Source organism: Danio rerio, chromosome 16, assembly GCF_049306965.1.
Source record: "Danio rerio strain Tuebingen ecotype United States chromosome 16, GRCz12tu, whole genome shotgun sequence".
Classification (NCBI taxonomy): Eukaryota; Metazoa; Chordata; class Actinopteri; order Cypriniformes; family Danionidae; genus Danio; species Danio rerio.
The window spans coordinates 19,968,421-19,986,096 of record NC_133191.1 but is presented as its reverse complement, the minus strand read 5'-3'; the positions used below and the strand labels follow the sequence as shown (position 1 = coordinate 19,986,096).

The 17,676-nt window shown below is 46.4% G+C and overlaps 2 protein-coding genes across 20 annotated transcripts in view; both read left to right on the top strand.

Annotated features, from left to right (window-relative positions):
* LOC141378071 (uncharacterized) overlaps nucleotides 1-17,676 on the top strand; it is a 502,199-nt gene that overhangs the window by 263,439 nt on the left and 221,084 nt on the right. The gene's annotated exons all lie outside the window — the stretch shown is intronic.
* Nucleotides 1-17,676, top strand: part of fhod3b (formin homology 2 domain containing 3b) — a 352,315-nt gene that overhangs the window by 316,234 nt on the left and 18,405 nt on the right. For all 19 annotated transcript variants that reach the window (XM_073925424.1, XM_021466894.3, XM_073925423.1 and 16 more), the window contains 3 exons: nucleotides 5,813-5,971; nucleotides 7,053-7,235; nucleotides 9,356-9,475. In XM_073925424.1, coding sequence (XP_073781525.1) covers nucleotides 5,813-5,971; nucleotides 7,053-7,235; nucleotides 9,356-9,475 — 462 coding nt within the window. The remainder of the gene's footprint in view (nucleotides 1-5,812; nucleotides 5,972-7,052; nucleotides 7,236-9,355; nucleotides 9,476-17,676) is intronic.

The window sequence follows — 17,676 nt, the reverse complement described above, 5'->3', positions numbered from 1 at the left end:
TAATGCTATATAAATATGTTACATAAATACCTATAACAATGAAAAAAAAATTTATAAATAAAAGAGCATAGAAACTGTAAACACTTAGGGCCCTATCATACACCCGGTGCAATGCGGTGCAAGGCACGACGCAAATGATATTTGCTAGTCTCAGCTTGACACAATGGTCATTTTCACGTTTTGTGCCATGCTGTTTAATTAGCAAATGCATTTGTGCTCATATGTGCACTCATAGGTTTCTGGTCTAAAAAGGAGGTATGTTAAGGCGCATTGCTGGCGCATTCCTATTTTGAGGAACTAAAACAGATTGCACAATAGACCAGCTCAAAGCATGTCTAAAGTCCAACGCAGAGGGCGTTAGTTATATGCCTTAAACGCTTACACATTGCTTAATACACACAGGATGTACAGCAATAGGTAAATATCTTTACAAATTAAAAAGAATTAAATAGTGAAATTATTGCAATAATTATTACTTTCTACATAAATATAAAAAAGACTACCTCCATGCCTTCTTCATCTTGGGAGGCTTTTTTAGTTTATTCATGACAATTTACTTTTGTATAATATTATTATTAGCAGTAATATTTATTATATGCATATTTATAATTGTTTTATTAAAAACAAGCTTAGATTTGTCCACCTGCCACACTTCGTTATTATTGTTCATTTAATTGTTTGCTGGAAATTAAAACTAAATTTAGAAATAGTTTTGAAACAAATCTTTGCTCTTAACAAACTAAATTATTATGTAGGCTAATGGATTTCTGTGCGTACAACATGTTTTCTTATCCACGAAAGAGAGAAAATGAAAGTGAAAGTAAAAGCCGATTGGAGGAAGCTTATCTCTCATTCTCGCACTGCAGATGCTCTGTTTAACTCTTTTCTCTCTAGTAAAGCATTCAGTTTTTCCACTTACAAAGTCCACCATGTAAATAGAAAACACAACCCAGGAGCCTGAGTAAATTTTCATATTAAACTAAAAATGTAGACAATACTGAGAGGCTTTTGCATCTGTACTTTTAATACATTGTGCTAGTAAAGTATCCAGCATATGATGTTCATGCTACTATAAACATCCTTAAATTTGTTATCCAGGCTTAAGCTTATAAATCAATCAACGGTAAGGACCTATTAAAATGAATATTTTGGACTTGTTGTCACGAATGAGTCAACACCCAAGTCAAGAAGAGAGACGTTTTGTGATTAATGCATTTAAATACATTACTAATAACTAAACATTATTTTTGGTTATACTTATACTATATTGAACTCTTTTGGTTTAGTACACAGTGAATTTTTAGAAGTTAATTTCGTTAATTTTTTTTTCCTTCGATATAGTCCTTTCCTTCGACTTTATTTATCAGGGGTCGCTACGGTGAAATAAACCACCAAACTATCCAGCAAATGTTTTATGCAGCGGAATCCCTTCCAGCTGCAACCCAGTAGGAAACACCCATACACTTTCACATACACTACGGTCAATTTAGTTTATTCAATTCACCAATAGCGCATGTGTTTGGACTGTGGGGGAAACTGGATCATCTGGAGGAAACCCAAACGAACACAGGGAGAACATGCAAACTCCACACAGAAATTTCAACTGACCCAGCCTGTCAGGGTTCTGCCACTTTGGTCTTGTAAATTCTTGTTTTGGTGGCAGAGCTCTGACACTACTCCACGTCTGGTCCTGTTTCTGTCTCTGTGTGCGCGCGCGCGCCGTCGTGGGTGTACGCAGAGTGTGCGCGCTGCCACTTGATGTGGCCGCGCACGCTCTGCGTCCCTCAGACGCGCGCGCTCTTGTACTAGTGTTTGTGTTTGTTCTGTCAGCAGCGCGCTGCTTTATTCTCGGCGCCTCCGTCTAGTTGGTTTCAGTTTTGGTTGGCGCTGAGATGAAGCATGCGCGTTGCTTATGTGTGAGCGCACGGTAAGGTATTTATCTATCGTGTGCTCGTGTCTTGCGTCTCTTGTCAAAGCACGTGGCTTGGTGTTTACATTGTGGTCACGTGCTTTTGTCGTGTGCTTCAGTGTTGCGTTATGTGAGCGCATGGCTTGTATTGTCTCTCTGTGTCATGCGCTCTCCCGTCTATTGTCTAGTCCCACCCTCCTTGTTAACCCATATTTAGTTAATTGTGTTCACCTGTGTTTCAATTTACTTTTTTGCTTTATAATCCCCCTCATGTTTTCAGTCCTTTGTCAGTTCGTCGTCGATATTACCTTGTCTTGTTGTCTCCAGTCCTGTTTTGTCCTGCCAGCCCTGTCAAGTTTGTTTTTGCCTTTTTAATTCATGTTTTCCCCTTCGGGGTAGTTTTGTTTTGCCTTTTATTTTTATTTGTAGTTTATAATAAATATTTCTAAATTTTTTCTGCAATTGGGTCTGCACTCCTTTTTTTTTCCCTCACCGACCGTGACAGTACGAACTGACCATAATGAGGACCCAGCAGAAGGATGACTCCTTCCTCAGCCACATGCCACAGCTTCTCCATCTGCATGCACTGCGGCAACATGGCTCTGAGCTAAAGGAGTTTGCGGAGAGGTTCCGTATGGCAGCAGAGGGGCTTGGGTTCAATGACTGGGCTCTTTTGAATCTCCTGAACTTCGCTCTTGATAAACCCCTCTATCCTCTGCAGATACAGAGATTGGTGGGCTACTCGTACAAACAGTTTGTGGACCATATGGTTAATCAAGTTGCCCATGAATGTCGTCAGGAGAGAATCTGCTCTGTTCTTCCACCAACAGACCAACCTGAACCCAGCTCACTGCTGCCTCCCACAGAGAAGAGGAAACTGAGGAGGAGGAACAGGTCTTCCTCTATTGTTACCCCTCTATTGGTGACGGAACCTGCTGCAGCCCACCCAGCTACAACACTGGCTGCAGCATCACCCAGTGAAGCACCCGCAACAGACACTGCATCAGTCCAGCAGGCAGTGGAGTATGCTGCAGTGTCTGAAGAGGTGGCCAGCTTCCCGCCACCCAGACCAAGGAAGCGTCGGAGGAGAAAGGGCTCCTCCACCACAACGGCTCCAGCCCCTGAGCGCCCTCCAGTGTCGGCTCCAGCCCCTGAGCGCCCTCCAGTGTCGGCTCCAGCCCCTGAGCGCCCTCCAGTGTCGGCTCCAGCCCCTGAGCGCCCTCCAGTGTCGGCTCCAGCCCCTGAGCGCCCTCCAGTGTCGGCTCCAGCCCCTGAGCGCCCTCCAGTGTCGGCTCCAGCCCCTGAGCGCCCTCCAGTGTCGGCTCCAGCCCCTGAGCGCCCTCCAGTGTCGGCTCCAGCCCCTGAGCGCCCTCCAGTGTCGGCTCCAGCCCCTGAGCGCCCTCCAGTGTCGGCTCCAGCCCCTGAGCGCCCTCCAGTGTCGGCTCCAGCCCCTGAGCGCCCTCCAGTGTCGGCTCCAGCCCCTGAGCGCCCTCCAGTGTCGGCTCCAGCCCCTGAGCGCCCTCCAGTGTCGGCTCCAGCCCCTGAGCGCCCTCCAGTGTCGGCTCCAGCCCCTGAGCGCCCTCCAGTGTCGGCTCCAGCCCCTGAGCGCCCTCCAGTGTCGGCTCCAGCCCCTGAGCGCCCTCCAGTGTCGGCTCCAGCCCCTGAGCGCCCTCCAGTGTCGGCTCCAGCCCCTGAGCGCCCTCCAGTGTCGGCTCCAGCCCCTGAGCGCCCTCCAGTGTCGGCTCCAGCCCCTGAGCGCCCTCCAGTGTCGGCTCCAGCCCCTGAGCGCCCTCCAGTGTCGGTCCCAGTCCGGCTCCTTGCCCTGCCGGCATCAACCAGACGTCTAGCCCTGCCGGCACCAGCCCGGCTCCTTGCCCTGCCGGCGCCACCCAGACGTCTTGCCCAGCCGGCCCCAGCCCGGCTCCTTGCCCTGCCGGCGCCACCCAGACGTCTTGCCCTGCCGGCGCCACCCAGACGTCTTGCCCAGCCGGCCACAACCCGGCTCCTTGCCCTGCCGGCGCCACCCAGACGCCTTGCCCTGCCGGCGCCACCCAGACGCCTTGCCCTGCCGGCGCCAACCAGACGTCTAGCCCTGCCGGCATCAGCCCGGCTCCTTGCCCTGCCGGCGCCACCCAGACGTCTTGCCCTGCCGGCGCCACCCAGACGTCTTGCCCAGCCGACCCCAGCCCGGCCCCTTGCCCTGCCGGCACCACCCAGACGTCTTGCCCTGCCGGCCCCAGCCCGGCTCCTTGCCCTGCCGGCACAACCCAGACGTCTTGCCCTGCCGGCCCCAGCCCGGCTCCTTGCCCTGCCGGCGCCAACCAGACGTCTAGCCCTGCCGGCACCAGCCCAGCTCCCTGCCCTGCCGGCTCCCCTCTGGTCTCCAGCCCTGCCGGCTTCAGCCCAGCCGCTTCTAGCACAGCCGGCTCCCCACAGGCCTCCAGCCCAGCCGGCTCCCCACCGACCTCCTGCCTTGTCTCCCCTGATAGACTCTCCCTGGGTCGTCCCTCCTGCTCCTCCCTGGTGTTCCTTTCCTCCACCCTGGACGGACCCACCGGCTCCACCCTGGTTCCCTGCTGGGGCTCCTGACCCGCTGGACCCACCCTGGACAGTTCCTCCGGTCCCACCCTGGACTGATCCTCCCTTGTCTTGCCCTCCCATCCCTCCCTTGTTTGTCGTTTTGGGTCTGGCTTGGCTTCCCTCCCTCCCCCCCTTCATGTCGCCTTGCCTGTTCACCTCCCTGTCTTGTGTCTGTTGATGTTGCCAGTTTTGTTGTCTTGTAGTGTTTCTTGTCTGTCTTGTACCTTGTTGGATGTTCCCTTTAGGGACGCCAGGTGGCGTCCCTTTTGGGGGGGGCTGGTGTCAGGGTTCTGCCACTTTGGTCTTGTAAATTCTTGTTTTGGTGGCAGAGCTCTGACACTACTCCACGTCTGGTCCTGTTTCTGTCTCTGTGTGCGCGCGCGCGCCGTCGTGGGTGTACGCAGAGTGTGCGCGCTGCCACTTGATGTGGCCGCGCACGCTCTGCGTCCCTCAGACGCGCGCGCTCTTGTACTAGTGTTTGTGTTTGTTCTGTCAGCAGCGCGCTGCTTTATTCTCGGCGCCTCCGTCTAGTTGGTTTCAGTTTTGGTTGGCGCTGAGATGAAGCATGCGCGTTGCTTATGTGTGAGCGCACGGTAAGGTATTTATCTATCGTGTGCTCGTGTCTTGCGTCTCTTGTCAAAGCACGTGGCTTGGTGTTTACATTGTGGTCACGTGCTTTTGTCGTGTGCTTCAGTGTTGCGTTATGTGAGCGCATGGCTTGTATTGTCTCTCTGTGTCATGCGCTCTCCCGTCTATTGTCTAGTCCCACCCTCCTTGTTAACCCATATTTAGTTAATTGTGTTCACCTGTGTTTCAATTTACTTTTTTGCTTTATAATCCCCCTCATGTTTTCAGTCCTTTGTCAGTTCGTCGTCGATATTACCTTGTCTTGTTGTCTCCAGTCCTGTTTTGTCCTGCCAGCCCTGTCAAGTTTGTTTTTGCCTTTTTAATTCATGTTTTCCCCTTCGGGGTAGTTTTGTTTTGCCTTTTATTTTTATTTGTAGTTTATAATAAATATTTCTAAATTTTTTCTGCAATTGGGTCTGCACTCCTTTTTTTTTCCCTCACCGACCGTGACACAGCCAGGGCTCAAACCAGCATGAGCTTGCTAAACACTGAGCCACTGTGCCACCTCGGAGTTAATTTGGTTATAGAAAATTATTTTCACACATAAAACCCTGTACTGAACAGAAATAAAAACACTATTAATGATAAGAAAATACAGTTGTATTTCGTCTATTGAATATAAACAGCAAACCTCAGCCTCTTGATAATCAGTGTGAATAATTCTGATGATTAATCTGTTCATATATGTGATTTCAGAAAACAGCAGCAGATGGTAAGCGTCAGGAGATCATCATTCTGGATTCCAAAAGAAGTAATGCTATCAACATTGGCCTGACGGTCCTGCCGCCTCCTCGCACCATCAAAACAGCCATCCTCAACTTTGATGAGTACGCCTTGAGCAAAGAGGGCATAGAGGTAATCCTGCACTGCTTTACAATCACATTCCTTTTTGCAAATTATGACAACTCACTAGAAATAATGAAGCAAATGATGAAATTATTAAGAAAAGCTACAATAAAACTCAATACATACATTGAAGTTATAAAGCTAGTACAATGCATGGTTGCACTTTAATTGTGAGAACGCCAGACTGGTTACAATGCAGAAAACACATCTGTACTTAATACTAACCTTGTTTTGAGTCCACATGAGTCTCATACTCCTTGAACCTCTCTACGGCTCGCTTTCTCCCTCTCCTTCTCTTTCTCTCTCTTGTTACATCAATCATTCAGGTATTTATGATCATCCACAGACTGCTACATGAAAGCACTTTTTTACCACAAAATGCATGGCTTTCTACAACTGTGTTCAACAAGACAGAGACATACCGATTGTAGTTGTGTTGGCAAACTAATGCATCTAGTCAAAACTGTCCAAAATACCTTGACCTCTCTGCCCTGAGTGCATTTACGTTTACTTTGGATTTCCGCAAAACCAATAGATTTTTACACTGAAAACTAATGTTTAGCAAGCTGGTTTGGCTGGCAGCTGAAACTATTATGTGGGTTTCCTGCAAACTGAAGCATTTTTGACAGCGACCATAAAATTCATCTCAAAGATTAAAAGTTAACCAAATGCTTAATTTAGGCCGTTGCAGCCTATGATAAAGATCTGAGGTAAATGTTTCAATATCAACACATGAATAATGGAGCTCCTATTTTGTTATAAAAGCTTTAATTTAATCTTTCGTCATAAGAAATGAATTAGAGTGTTTCTCTTCATCCTTTTCATCTCTGCAGAGAGCGATGCTTTCTCACCGACACATTTTTACCACATAATTACCTTTTTGCTTCACTATTCAGTTATGAGGTTTCCCCTAGCCCATAAAATAGTCAGCATTTTATACATTTTTGTGCAGTTGTCTCTCTAGGTGTTGTTATTCATCAACACGAAGATGATTCATGGAGCAAATGCCTTTCTAGAGGTGATGCTCCATATACAATGGTTTCTGACAGTGATACTAACACTCCCTGCTGGGTCTCGTGCTCTTTCATAGAAAATCCTCACCATGATTCCTACGGAGGAGGAGACACAGAAGATTCAGGAGGCCCAGCTGGCGAACCCCGACACTCCGCTGGGCAGCGCAGAGCAGTTCCTCCTCATTTTGTCCTCCATCAGTGAGCTGTCCGCCCGCCTGCAACTCTGGGCCTTTAAGATGGACTATGATGCTTTAGAGAAGGTCAGCCATGTGTTCTGATTCTCCTCTGAAGGGCTAGTCACTCTATACATGCACTTTTCATTCCTTTGACCTCCATTAATACATGTTTGAATGCTAGAGACCTGAAAAAGTGAAATTATTTTGCATTCCAAGTTTGATAATTTCGTCTAAGCTGAATTAAAGCAATGTAATCTTTAAATCTACAGTATTGCAGCATTGGGAGCTATTCACACAGAACATCTTATTTTCCCTATTTCAATATGCTGTTTTTATGTTTTTATATGTATGTGCGATACCAAAAAACTCAATAACTCATGTGTAACACATTATCATCTTCTAAATTTCTAAATAATCATATTTATAATCAAAATGTATTTTTTATTTTACAAATTTGTTCGAGTGGTTACAGTCTTGTGGTTTGCATTTGAATGGTGGAACCAATTACTCATTTACAATAATGAGATCAGTAAAGAATAATTTTTATTACAGATTATAAAACCACATGGTATTTTGTTTTCAAGTGTACGAGTAACCTAGTTAAATAGTATTTCTGATGCAGCCAAAGACAATACAATACAGACACATCACTAGTACAGATTGAAATGGGGAAGAAGGAACAGACCCTGTAGCAAAATAAGTTCCGTCTAGTGAAGGAGCCAATCATTAATTGCAGTAGACTGACGATTCTCTGGATGTGGGGCTAAGTCCAAATGTGTGTTCTTTACAGTAGTTTGTGCAGCTTCACTGTTATGTAAGCTGCGGTCAGCAAACACAGAAATCTTAGTGAATACTTGCCTTATAGACATATGTCGAGAAACATATACACAAAAGGCTTGAAATCTCTTTTACTTTTAAATTAGCCAGCTACAAATGAAAACAACTGACAATGGCCACAAACTTGTAAACAAATAGGTCAATGTAATTTTGGGGGAAGATTTAACATCAGGAAAAGTTGAAAATGCATCAGAAAACAAGACCGATTATTCAGAGGATGATATTATGTAACATGGAAAATATTGATTCTTATGGTTGCTTCATACTTTAGTTTGATTAACAGCATGACATCTGATCACATTCTTCAGAAACAGCCATAAAAGGGGTTGCAGGTTGGTGAACTCTTTCCCTTTGTGTGAGCATGCACGTTATCTTGGGCAACATAAAAAATAAATACTTTTTAAATGATTTCCACATTTTGAAAAGAAATTTAATTAAATTTCATTGGTGATTCCAAATATGAATTTTAATTGTAAGCTTATCAAACTGTTTTAGAGAGTTTGATGTTTCTCCTGTTAAAAGAGATAGGAGCTGCACTTGCATGATTGAGAGGTGTTTGAAAGATGGCTACCAAGACAAATGACTTGCCTTGTAGGGACTTTGACCTCCACCACTTTTTAAAAAAAAATAAGCACTGCATCTTGTGTTTTTAAACACAAAGATGCATTCTGTGTGAATGGCATGGTAACAACTGACTTTTGCGGAATCCATAGAAATTTAGTGTGACCGGGGCTTAATGCAAATGAAATGACATCATGATGATTTGGGGTTGATTGTGTTTAACCTTTCTTATGCTCCAATGTCAGCAAGGAATCTTAACTAGTGGGTTGTGACCTTAAAGGTCTGTTCTGATAGATCAATGCTAATTGCAACTAATAAAATAAAACTTAACCATGCAGTCATGCATCATTAAGATTTTCCAATCAAACATAGTTCATATGACATGCTCAGCCACATTTTTAGGAATCTTTAATAGATGTAAAGTTAAAAGGAACTGTAGAATTTTTTAAATATATATTTTCTTATTAGTGTCACTTTTAAACATATCATCATGTCCTTGTTCAATAAAAGTACACATTTCTTTTAAAAGAAGAAAACACAATTGTGTATATCATCATTATTGTTAAATAAAGCTTACAGCATTATAAAAATATATATCAAATGATCTATAATATACCAGCATAAGTCCTAGCTCGTGGTTTATTATTTATTATTTGTTTTAAATCAATGTTAAGAGGATGGGGTTTTTTATTGTATGGTGAATAGTTTTACTACGTTGTTGGCACAGCATTTAAAGTTGAGTTTGCATACATAATTTCTTTTCTAGAGACTATTTCTAATCCATTCTGCCTATCTCTCTCCTTTAGGAAGTAGCAGAACCACTACAGGACCTAAAAGAGGGCATGGACCAATTAGAAAAGAATAAAACGTTACGCTCTATCCTTTCGACTCTGCTAGCTATTGGCAACTTTCTCAATGGGACCAATGTGAGTGCCAGAAAAGTCTCTTCTTTCAAGCTCTAATCTCTCCATCTCCATCTGTCTGTCTGCCGAATTCACTTAGATCTCAATCACGATAAAAAGACTGAAGGAGATAAACCTGATAAGGTGGTGAGTTTGGCATGAAATTTCATTTGTTACCGTAAACCATTGAACATGGGCAGCAGAACAAAGTGAGAGAAAGTCATGTCACGTCTGTGGGGATTTCTCCATTCTGCAACTGTGCCATGCCCTGTGGACCTGTGGTCAGGATTGAGATTTTGTGTAGCATGTGTTAATGAAGCATTGGCCAGAATCATCATGGGAGCTGCGCATAGACGCTGCACATGTTCAAAGTGCTCTTATCTTAATGCAACTGATGCTAATCAACTAAACTGCATCAGAATAACGTCAAAATAAGCCCTTTTTTAGGAAATGATTTGAGGATGGACCAGATCCAGTGACTAATGCTCTCAAGGTGCATGTGATTTTCCTCACCAAAGGTCATTTCATCTGCACATATTTAGACATTTAGATTTATCTGATATGAAGCTTCCATGCTTTTCCAGTAAGATTTGTCTCATGGCTGTACTTTTATTTTGTGTGTGTGTATGTGTGTATATATATGTCACACTACAGTTTTTAGAGTCACAGATTGGACTATTTTTCGAATCAGAAAAAAGGGAGGAGACAAACGTCAATTGCTTTTCAATCTAACATCTTGAACAACATATCATATTTATTTAATTAATGATTTGGCAATTTACACATGAAATGTTTAATTTACATACACATGTTTCATTATAAGTGGATCCATTTTGAAAACCTATTAGTGACATAATTTTGGGGCTCTGTTTTGATGGTCCATGCACAAAGTGCAAAGCGCAGGGCGCAAACGCAGTAAGGGCGTGTCAAAATTCACTTTTCCTAAAAAAAAAATCTACTTTGCGCAGTGGTGCATGGTCTAAAAGGGTGTTTTGAGAATAAAGTAATCTCAAAACACTCATCTCCCATTCGCTTCAAGAGTCAGTTGCATCGCACCATAGTGCATTTGCTATTTACATGACGTAAAGTAAGTGTAAGTGGAAAAACGTTCAAGGTTACAGAAGTAATCCTAAGGAAGTGCTATAGGTGGATTTGATCTAGAAAATCCACGTATGGGAGGATTCGGTTCAGAAGCCGCTTGTCTGAAAGAGTATTGAACGGGCCAATGAATTGGCAGCGTAAGCTTGCGCAGGTGTGCTTCATTGCCAATTATCCCAGCATATAACCACACCTGAAGCGAGCAAACGCCATCCTTTTAAGCTGAAGAGACTTTTAACAGCTAAGGGACAGTCATTATAGCAATGGAATATAGCACTTCCGTTCCCCTCCTCAGGGAACGAAGGGTTACTTCTGTAGCCTTGAACGTTCCCCTTCGGTTGGGGAACTCCAGTGCTATAAGTGGATTTGATCTAGAAAATCCACGTATGGTAGACTATGGAAAACGCCATAATGACTGCACCTTACCAACCCCTCCGATGATAGGGCAGTCAAGCAAGCGTGACGTACCCAAATAATGGAAGGCGCGGTCCTCCAACGTGCCCTTGGCCCTAACTTATCCCCACTTCAAAGGAAGTTTTACGGAATAGGTATATTTTTTTGGGAGTCGCTAGCATCTAGATAATTCTAGGAAATACGACAGTACGTTGGGAAGCATGCAATCCCGGTAGGGAGGACGCTACGGAGACCATCCGCACCCAATGGGGGAGACAAAATGGAAATAAATATGGACTAGCCCTAAAAGGGGGAGTGTGCATAAGAAGGTGGTTAGCGGATAGGGAAGGCATGGGTCCACCCAAGAGTGGGGACTGAACCGTGGCGGAAAAGAAATATGGGATCGCCTAGTGGGGATCGCACACAGCCGGCACCTATACCCAAAACGCGGGCTGACCAGCGGGCAGACCTACAACGTAGTGGGCCAGCAAGTGACTCCTCCGCTGAATCAGTGCTGGGGGCCACGGAGGAATCTGCAGGGCTCACCAAACGGGGAACTTTACTGACAGACATGGAGGTGCACATCTCTCCGTGTTAGGGAAAAAAGACACCGCAAGCGTGTTGCAACACCCCACCGAGTTGTTTCCTTATTCACCAAGGGTTTCCTAATACCCTTGAGGAAACGGGCTCCACTCGCAGATTGTAAAACCTATCAAATGTGTTGGGTGTCGCCCAGCCCGCAGCTCTACAGATGTCTTTTAAAGAGGCGCCGCGTGCATGCGCCCAAGAGGATGCAACGCTCCGAGTGGAGTGCGCACGCACTCCCGGGGCACACGCCTCTGAGGAACCGGATGATGCGGTTGTGTTTACCCACGGTGTCTCCAGCTACCGCGTCAAGATAAGCGGAGATGGCGGCCACGTAAACCTTGAGAGTGGAGGGCAACAGCCTGCTCTTCAGCTTCTCTTGAAGGAAAGAGAGCACAAAACTGATCTGGCAAGTTCGGGGGTCTTCTCTGCGAGAATCTCTCTATTCAGTGAATAGACTCCAATTCAGGGCGTAGGCGCACCTCGTGGAGGGGGCTCTAGCCTGAGTGATGGTATCAACCCCCGCAGATGGTAGGCTACCTAAGTCTTCCTCGCTTCTATGGACCACACGTGGAGGTTCCAGAGATCGGGGCGAGGGTGCCAGATGGAGCCCTGTCCCTGAGAGAGTAGGTCCTCTCTCAAAGGGATCCGCCAGGGGAGGGCCGTCGCGAGAAGGGAAAGCTCTTATATCCAAGTCCGGTTGGGCCGGAGGGGCGCAACTAGCAGAACCTGCTCCTCATCCTCCCTGACCTTGCACAATAACTGCGCGAGCAGGCTCACTGGGGGAAACACATACTTGCGTATGCCCCGAGGCCAGCTGTGGGCCAGTGCATCTGTGCCGAGAGAGCCCTCGGTCAGGGAAAAGAACAACTGTCAATGAGCGTTTTTGGGGGAAGCAAACAGATCGATCTGGGCCTCCCCGAATCGCGCCCATATCAGCTGGACAGAATCGGGGTGGAGTCTTCATTCTCCAAAGTGAATTTGCTGCCGTGAGAGCGCATCGGCTGCATGGTTGAGCATACCTGGGATGTAAATGGCACGCTGCGATTTCAGCCACGGGTGAGCAGACGGCGGGCGAGCTGAGATATGAGGCGAGAGCGCATACCCCTCATGTGGTTGATATATGCTGCCGCCGCCGTATTGTCCGTCCTGACCAGCACGTGTTGCTGCTCCAACACCAGAAAAAAGCGGTGGAGATCGAGGAAAACTGCCAACAGCTCTAGGCGATTGATATGCCAAATACAGCTGGGCACGTTTCCATAGGACAGCAGCTGCATGCCCACGACACACGGCTCCCCAGCCCGTGTTGGAAGCATCTGTTGAGACAACAACATGACTGGACGCCTGTCCCAGAGGCACACCGGCCTGCAGGAACGAGGGGTCGTTCCAAGGGCAGAGGGTGCGGCGACACAGCGCAGTAACAGAGACTCGGTGTGTGCCCGCATGCCATGTGCGTGGGACTCGATCTAGAAGCCAGTGCTGAAGTGGTCTCATATGGAGCAATCCGAGCGGCGTGACAGCCACAGCGGATGCCATATGCCCCTGGAGCCTCTGAAAGTATTTCAGTGGGACCACTATTTTGCTGTCGAGCTCCCTCAGACAGTTCAGCAACAGGCGAGCGCGCTCTCCGGAGAGGCGCGCTACCATGGTGACCGAGTCCAGCTCCATCCCGAGAAAAGAGATCCTCTGCACCGGGTGCGAGTTGCTCTTTTCTCGGTTGGCCTGCAACCCCAACAGGCGAAGGTGCATAGTCAATTGCTCCCGCGAGTGGGCTAAAATCATACAGTCGTCGAGATAATTGAGTATGTGGATGCCCGCGAGCCGAAGGGGCGCTGAGGCACCCTCTGCGAGTTTGGTAAAGACCCGCGGAGACAGAGAGAGCCCGAAGGGGAGGACCTTGTATTCCCACACTCGACCTTAGAACGCAAACCGCAGAAACTGGCGGTGGTGTGGAAGAATGGAGACATGAAAATACACGTCCTTCAGGTCTATGGCTGCAAACCAATCCTGAGGATAAACGCATCGGAGGATGCACTTCTGCGTAAGCATTCTGAACGGCAGCTTGTGTAGACAGCGGTTCAAAGCATGCAGATCTAGGATTGGCCGTGACCCACCGCTCTTTTTGGGTACGATGAAGTACGGGCTGTAAAACCCGCTCTCCATCACGGCTGGAGGGACCGGCTTGATTGCACCCTTCGCATCTCCTCTCGCAAGACAGGGGCGGACAGGGGGTTGACCCTGGCGAAATACCCGCCCGTGATCTTGAGGGGCCGTTTCGCGAACTGAATCGCATAGCCGAGGCTGATTGTGTGTATGAGCCACCACGAAGGGCTGGCCCGCGCTGACCAGGCAGGCAGAGCCCTCGCTAATGGCGTCATCGCTACAACCGCTGATGTACCAGTGGTGCGACCAGGCAGGCAGAGCCCTCGCTAATGGCGTCATCGCTACAACCGCTGACGTACCAGTGGTGGGGCAGCGCAGAGCGGGTGTGCTGATCCGGGAAGCGCGAGGGTCCCGCGGAAGAGCTGGAAGAGAGAGCTCTGGCTCTGCACCCTGACTCCGGAGAAGGGGCTCGAGGGCTGGGGGAAAGGAGACCGTCCCCCAGCAGCATGTAAACCCTGCGAGCTGGGAAGCGGCGCGTCCCAGACTGGCAGGGTTCGAGCTGTCACATCTGGGGAAGGGGAAAAGTGCTCTTTCATTGAAATTTTGGTGGCACTGAAAAGTACCGTTGGAATATGGGCATCTGACGCCGAACAGGCCAGCCTAGGATATGGGCGTGTCAATAAAGCGAACTTTGTCAACATCGCACATATCAGCCAGGTTTAGCCAGAGGGGGCGTTCCTGGACCACAAGTGTGGACATTGTCTTCCCCAGCGCACACACGGCAGACTTAGTAGTCTGGAGAGCATAGTCTGTTGCGGTGCGCAGCTTGTTAACAAGCCTGGGTTAGACCCACCCTCATACAGCTTGGCCAGCGCCTGCGCTTGATAGCGCTGATAGGTGGCCATTGCATGCAAGGCGGAAGCAGCCTGGCCCGCAGCCTTGTAAGCTCTAGCTCCGAGGGAGGAAGATAACCTACAGGCTTTTTGGATGGGAGACGGGGCGGACCGCGCCAAGTAGGGGCGCCACACGGACAAAGATTACCCCCTGGCAGCTCCACCATCAAGGGTGGTGAAGGCGGAGGGACACGCAGCGAGGGCAGAGAAAGGTGCCCTCCAAGACTGAGTGAGCCTACTGTGCACCTCAGGGAAGAGGGGATGAGAGGCTTCGAAGGCTGGCCGCGGAGCTGGGAGATGAACCATCTCCAACCCTACGGCCGAAGCAGCCCGGGAAAGCACGGCTAACATGTCCGCTTCAGGATTCGTTTTGACGGCGCTCGCTTGCCCAGAGGGGGCGAGCGGGTCTGAATCATCGTCGGATAGTGAAAGCCCACCCTCTGATGCTGCGGAGGACATCTGGTCTCCGATGTCAGCGAGCGTGAGAGCTACCATCTGGTTAGACAGATCACTCCCAGTACCCGAAGCTTGGATGGAGCGCTTGGAGAAGCGGGAGGTCCGCGAGCCCTTAGGCGGAGCAGGAGGTGACTGGGGTGGCTCGCTTTCTTACAAAAGTTAGCTGCGATCTCAACTGCGCAATGGTCATGGCATCGCAATAACGACATGAACCGCCCCCGAGCACCACATTAACATGCTGGACCCCCAAACATGTAATGCAGTAATCGTGTCCATCATCCGGAGCCAGGAAACCCCCGCAACCAGAAACGCACAGTCGGAGCGCCATCCTGAAAAGGACGTGCTGCACGACTGTGTTGCTGTTTTAGGAAAGTTGCAACTATACGCACCGCTCTGGAGGACCGGACCCAAAGAAATGGCAGGCAAGGGAAATCCCAGCTCGACCGTCTGCCGCCGCGTATCAGAAAAGTCTCTGAACCAAAAAAGATGGCGTTTGCTCGCTCCAGGTGTGCTCATATGCTAGGATAATTGGCAATGAAGCACACCTGTGACGCCAGACGCACCAGACGCAATTTATTGGCCCGTTCAATACTCTTTCAGACAAGAGGCTTCTGAACAGAATCCTCCCATACGTGGATTTTCTAGATCAAATCCACCTATAGCACTGGAGTTCCCCAACCGAAGGGGAACTGAGCATTTCACTAGCAAGAAAACAGTTAAACAGAGCATCTACAACGCGAGAATGAGAGAAAAATTATTAACTTTCACTTTCGCTCTCATGGATAGGGAAACCTTCTACGCACAGACATCAATTACCCTATAAATAATTAATTTAGTATTTTATATTTAATTTAGTTTTTAAATTTTTTTATTTAGTTAGAAATTTAGTTTTTTATATTTATGTAGGCTAGAAAATAATGTTTTTTAATATTTTAATTCTTTATATTTATACCCTATATATATTTTCATTATATCCTATATATATATCCTTAAATATTTTAATTATTTTTCATGTGTAAAGATATTTGCGTTTTGCTTTACATCTTGTGTGTATTAAGCAGTGTGTAAGCGAGGTGCACAACTAACGCGCTCTGCGCTGGACAATAGACTGGCTTTGCTCTGGTCTATTGAAAAATCTATTATAGTTTCTCAAAATAGCAACGCACCATCAATACACCTCAACACGCCTCCCTTTTTAGACCAGAACGTCTATGGGCGCACATATGAGCGCAAATGCATTTGCTATTTAAACAGCGTGATGCAAAATGTCAAAACGACTCTTGTGCCAAGCTGAAACTAGCAAACAACAATTGCGTTGCGCCTTGCGCCACATTGTGCCGGGTGGGTGATAGGGCCCTTGATGATTAACCACCCATTGCTTACACAATGTAATTGCAACCAACATCACCAGCATCAAGTTCTATTAACCAGTGGTTTTATTCTTTACCATGAATATCAGAGTTTATATCTGAACTATAAACTGCTCCCCAGAACTTCTGTGTTATTTAATTGTTTGTAACTAACTGAAAAAGTGTAAAAACTAAATCTCTCTCACTCAAACGCAGATTTGAATGCAGCGCTTTGAAGGATTAATAAACATATACAGATCATTATCTTTTATCATTGATGTTGCGTGGTTTTGAATTGAGATTACGATCTTTAATTGTGCAGCTTTATAGTGAATGCATTGATGCAAGCTAAACAAACAGTGACAGAAAACGCCTTTAATTAATATCCTAAGAAAGCATTTAGGTCCCACCACAACATTTTGTATCATCATTATATTTTACAGGGAAGCCAAAATACTTTGATATATATATATATATATATATATATATATATATATATATATATATATATATATATATATATATATATATATATATATATATATATATATATATACACACACACACACACACACACAGTTGAAACCAGAAGTTTATTTTAGGTCCGTTAGAATATCTAAATGATTTACGTTTGCTAGATGCCAGAATAATAAGACAATGTTTTTAAGATTTTTTTTTTATTAATTTCTAGACAATCAAAAGTTTACATACATTTCCCTGGAATTTTAGCTTTGCTTTTAAACTGTATAACTTTGCTCAGATGTTTTGGGTATCCTTCCACAAACTTCACACAATTGTTTGAAGGCCCATTCCTCCTGACAGAATTAGTGTAACTGAGTCAGAATTGTAGGCTGTCTTGCTTGCACAAGCTTTTTCAACTCTGCCCACAAACTTTCTATAGGATTGAATTCAGGGCTTTGTGATGGCCACTCCAAACATTCACTATGTTGTCCTTAAAGCCAATTTTAACTAATCTGGCAGTATGCTTGGGGTCATGGTCTGTTTGGAAGACCCATTTGTGGCCAAGTTTTAATTTCCTGGCTGATGTCTTGAGATGTTGCTTCAGTATTTCTTTATAATGTTTTTTCTTCATGATGCCATCTATGCTGTAAAGTAGACCAGTCCCTCCTGCAGCAAAACAGCCCCACAGTGTGATGCTGCCACCCCCATACTTCACAGTTGATTGGTGGTACTTGGCTTGTAAGCTGTCCCCTTTGTCCTAACTAAATGTAACGCTGGTCATTATTACCAAACAGTTCAATCTTAGTTCCTTCAGACCACAGGACATGTCTCCAAAAATTACTCTTTTTCCCAGTGTAATTTAAAAAAATTGTAATCTGTCTTTTTT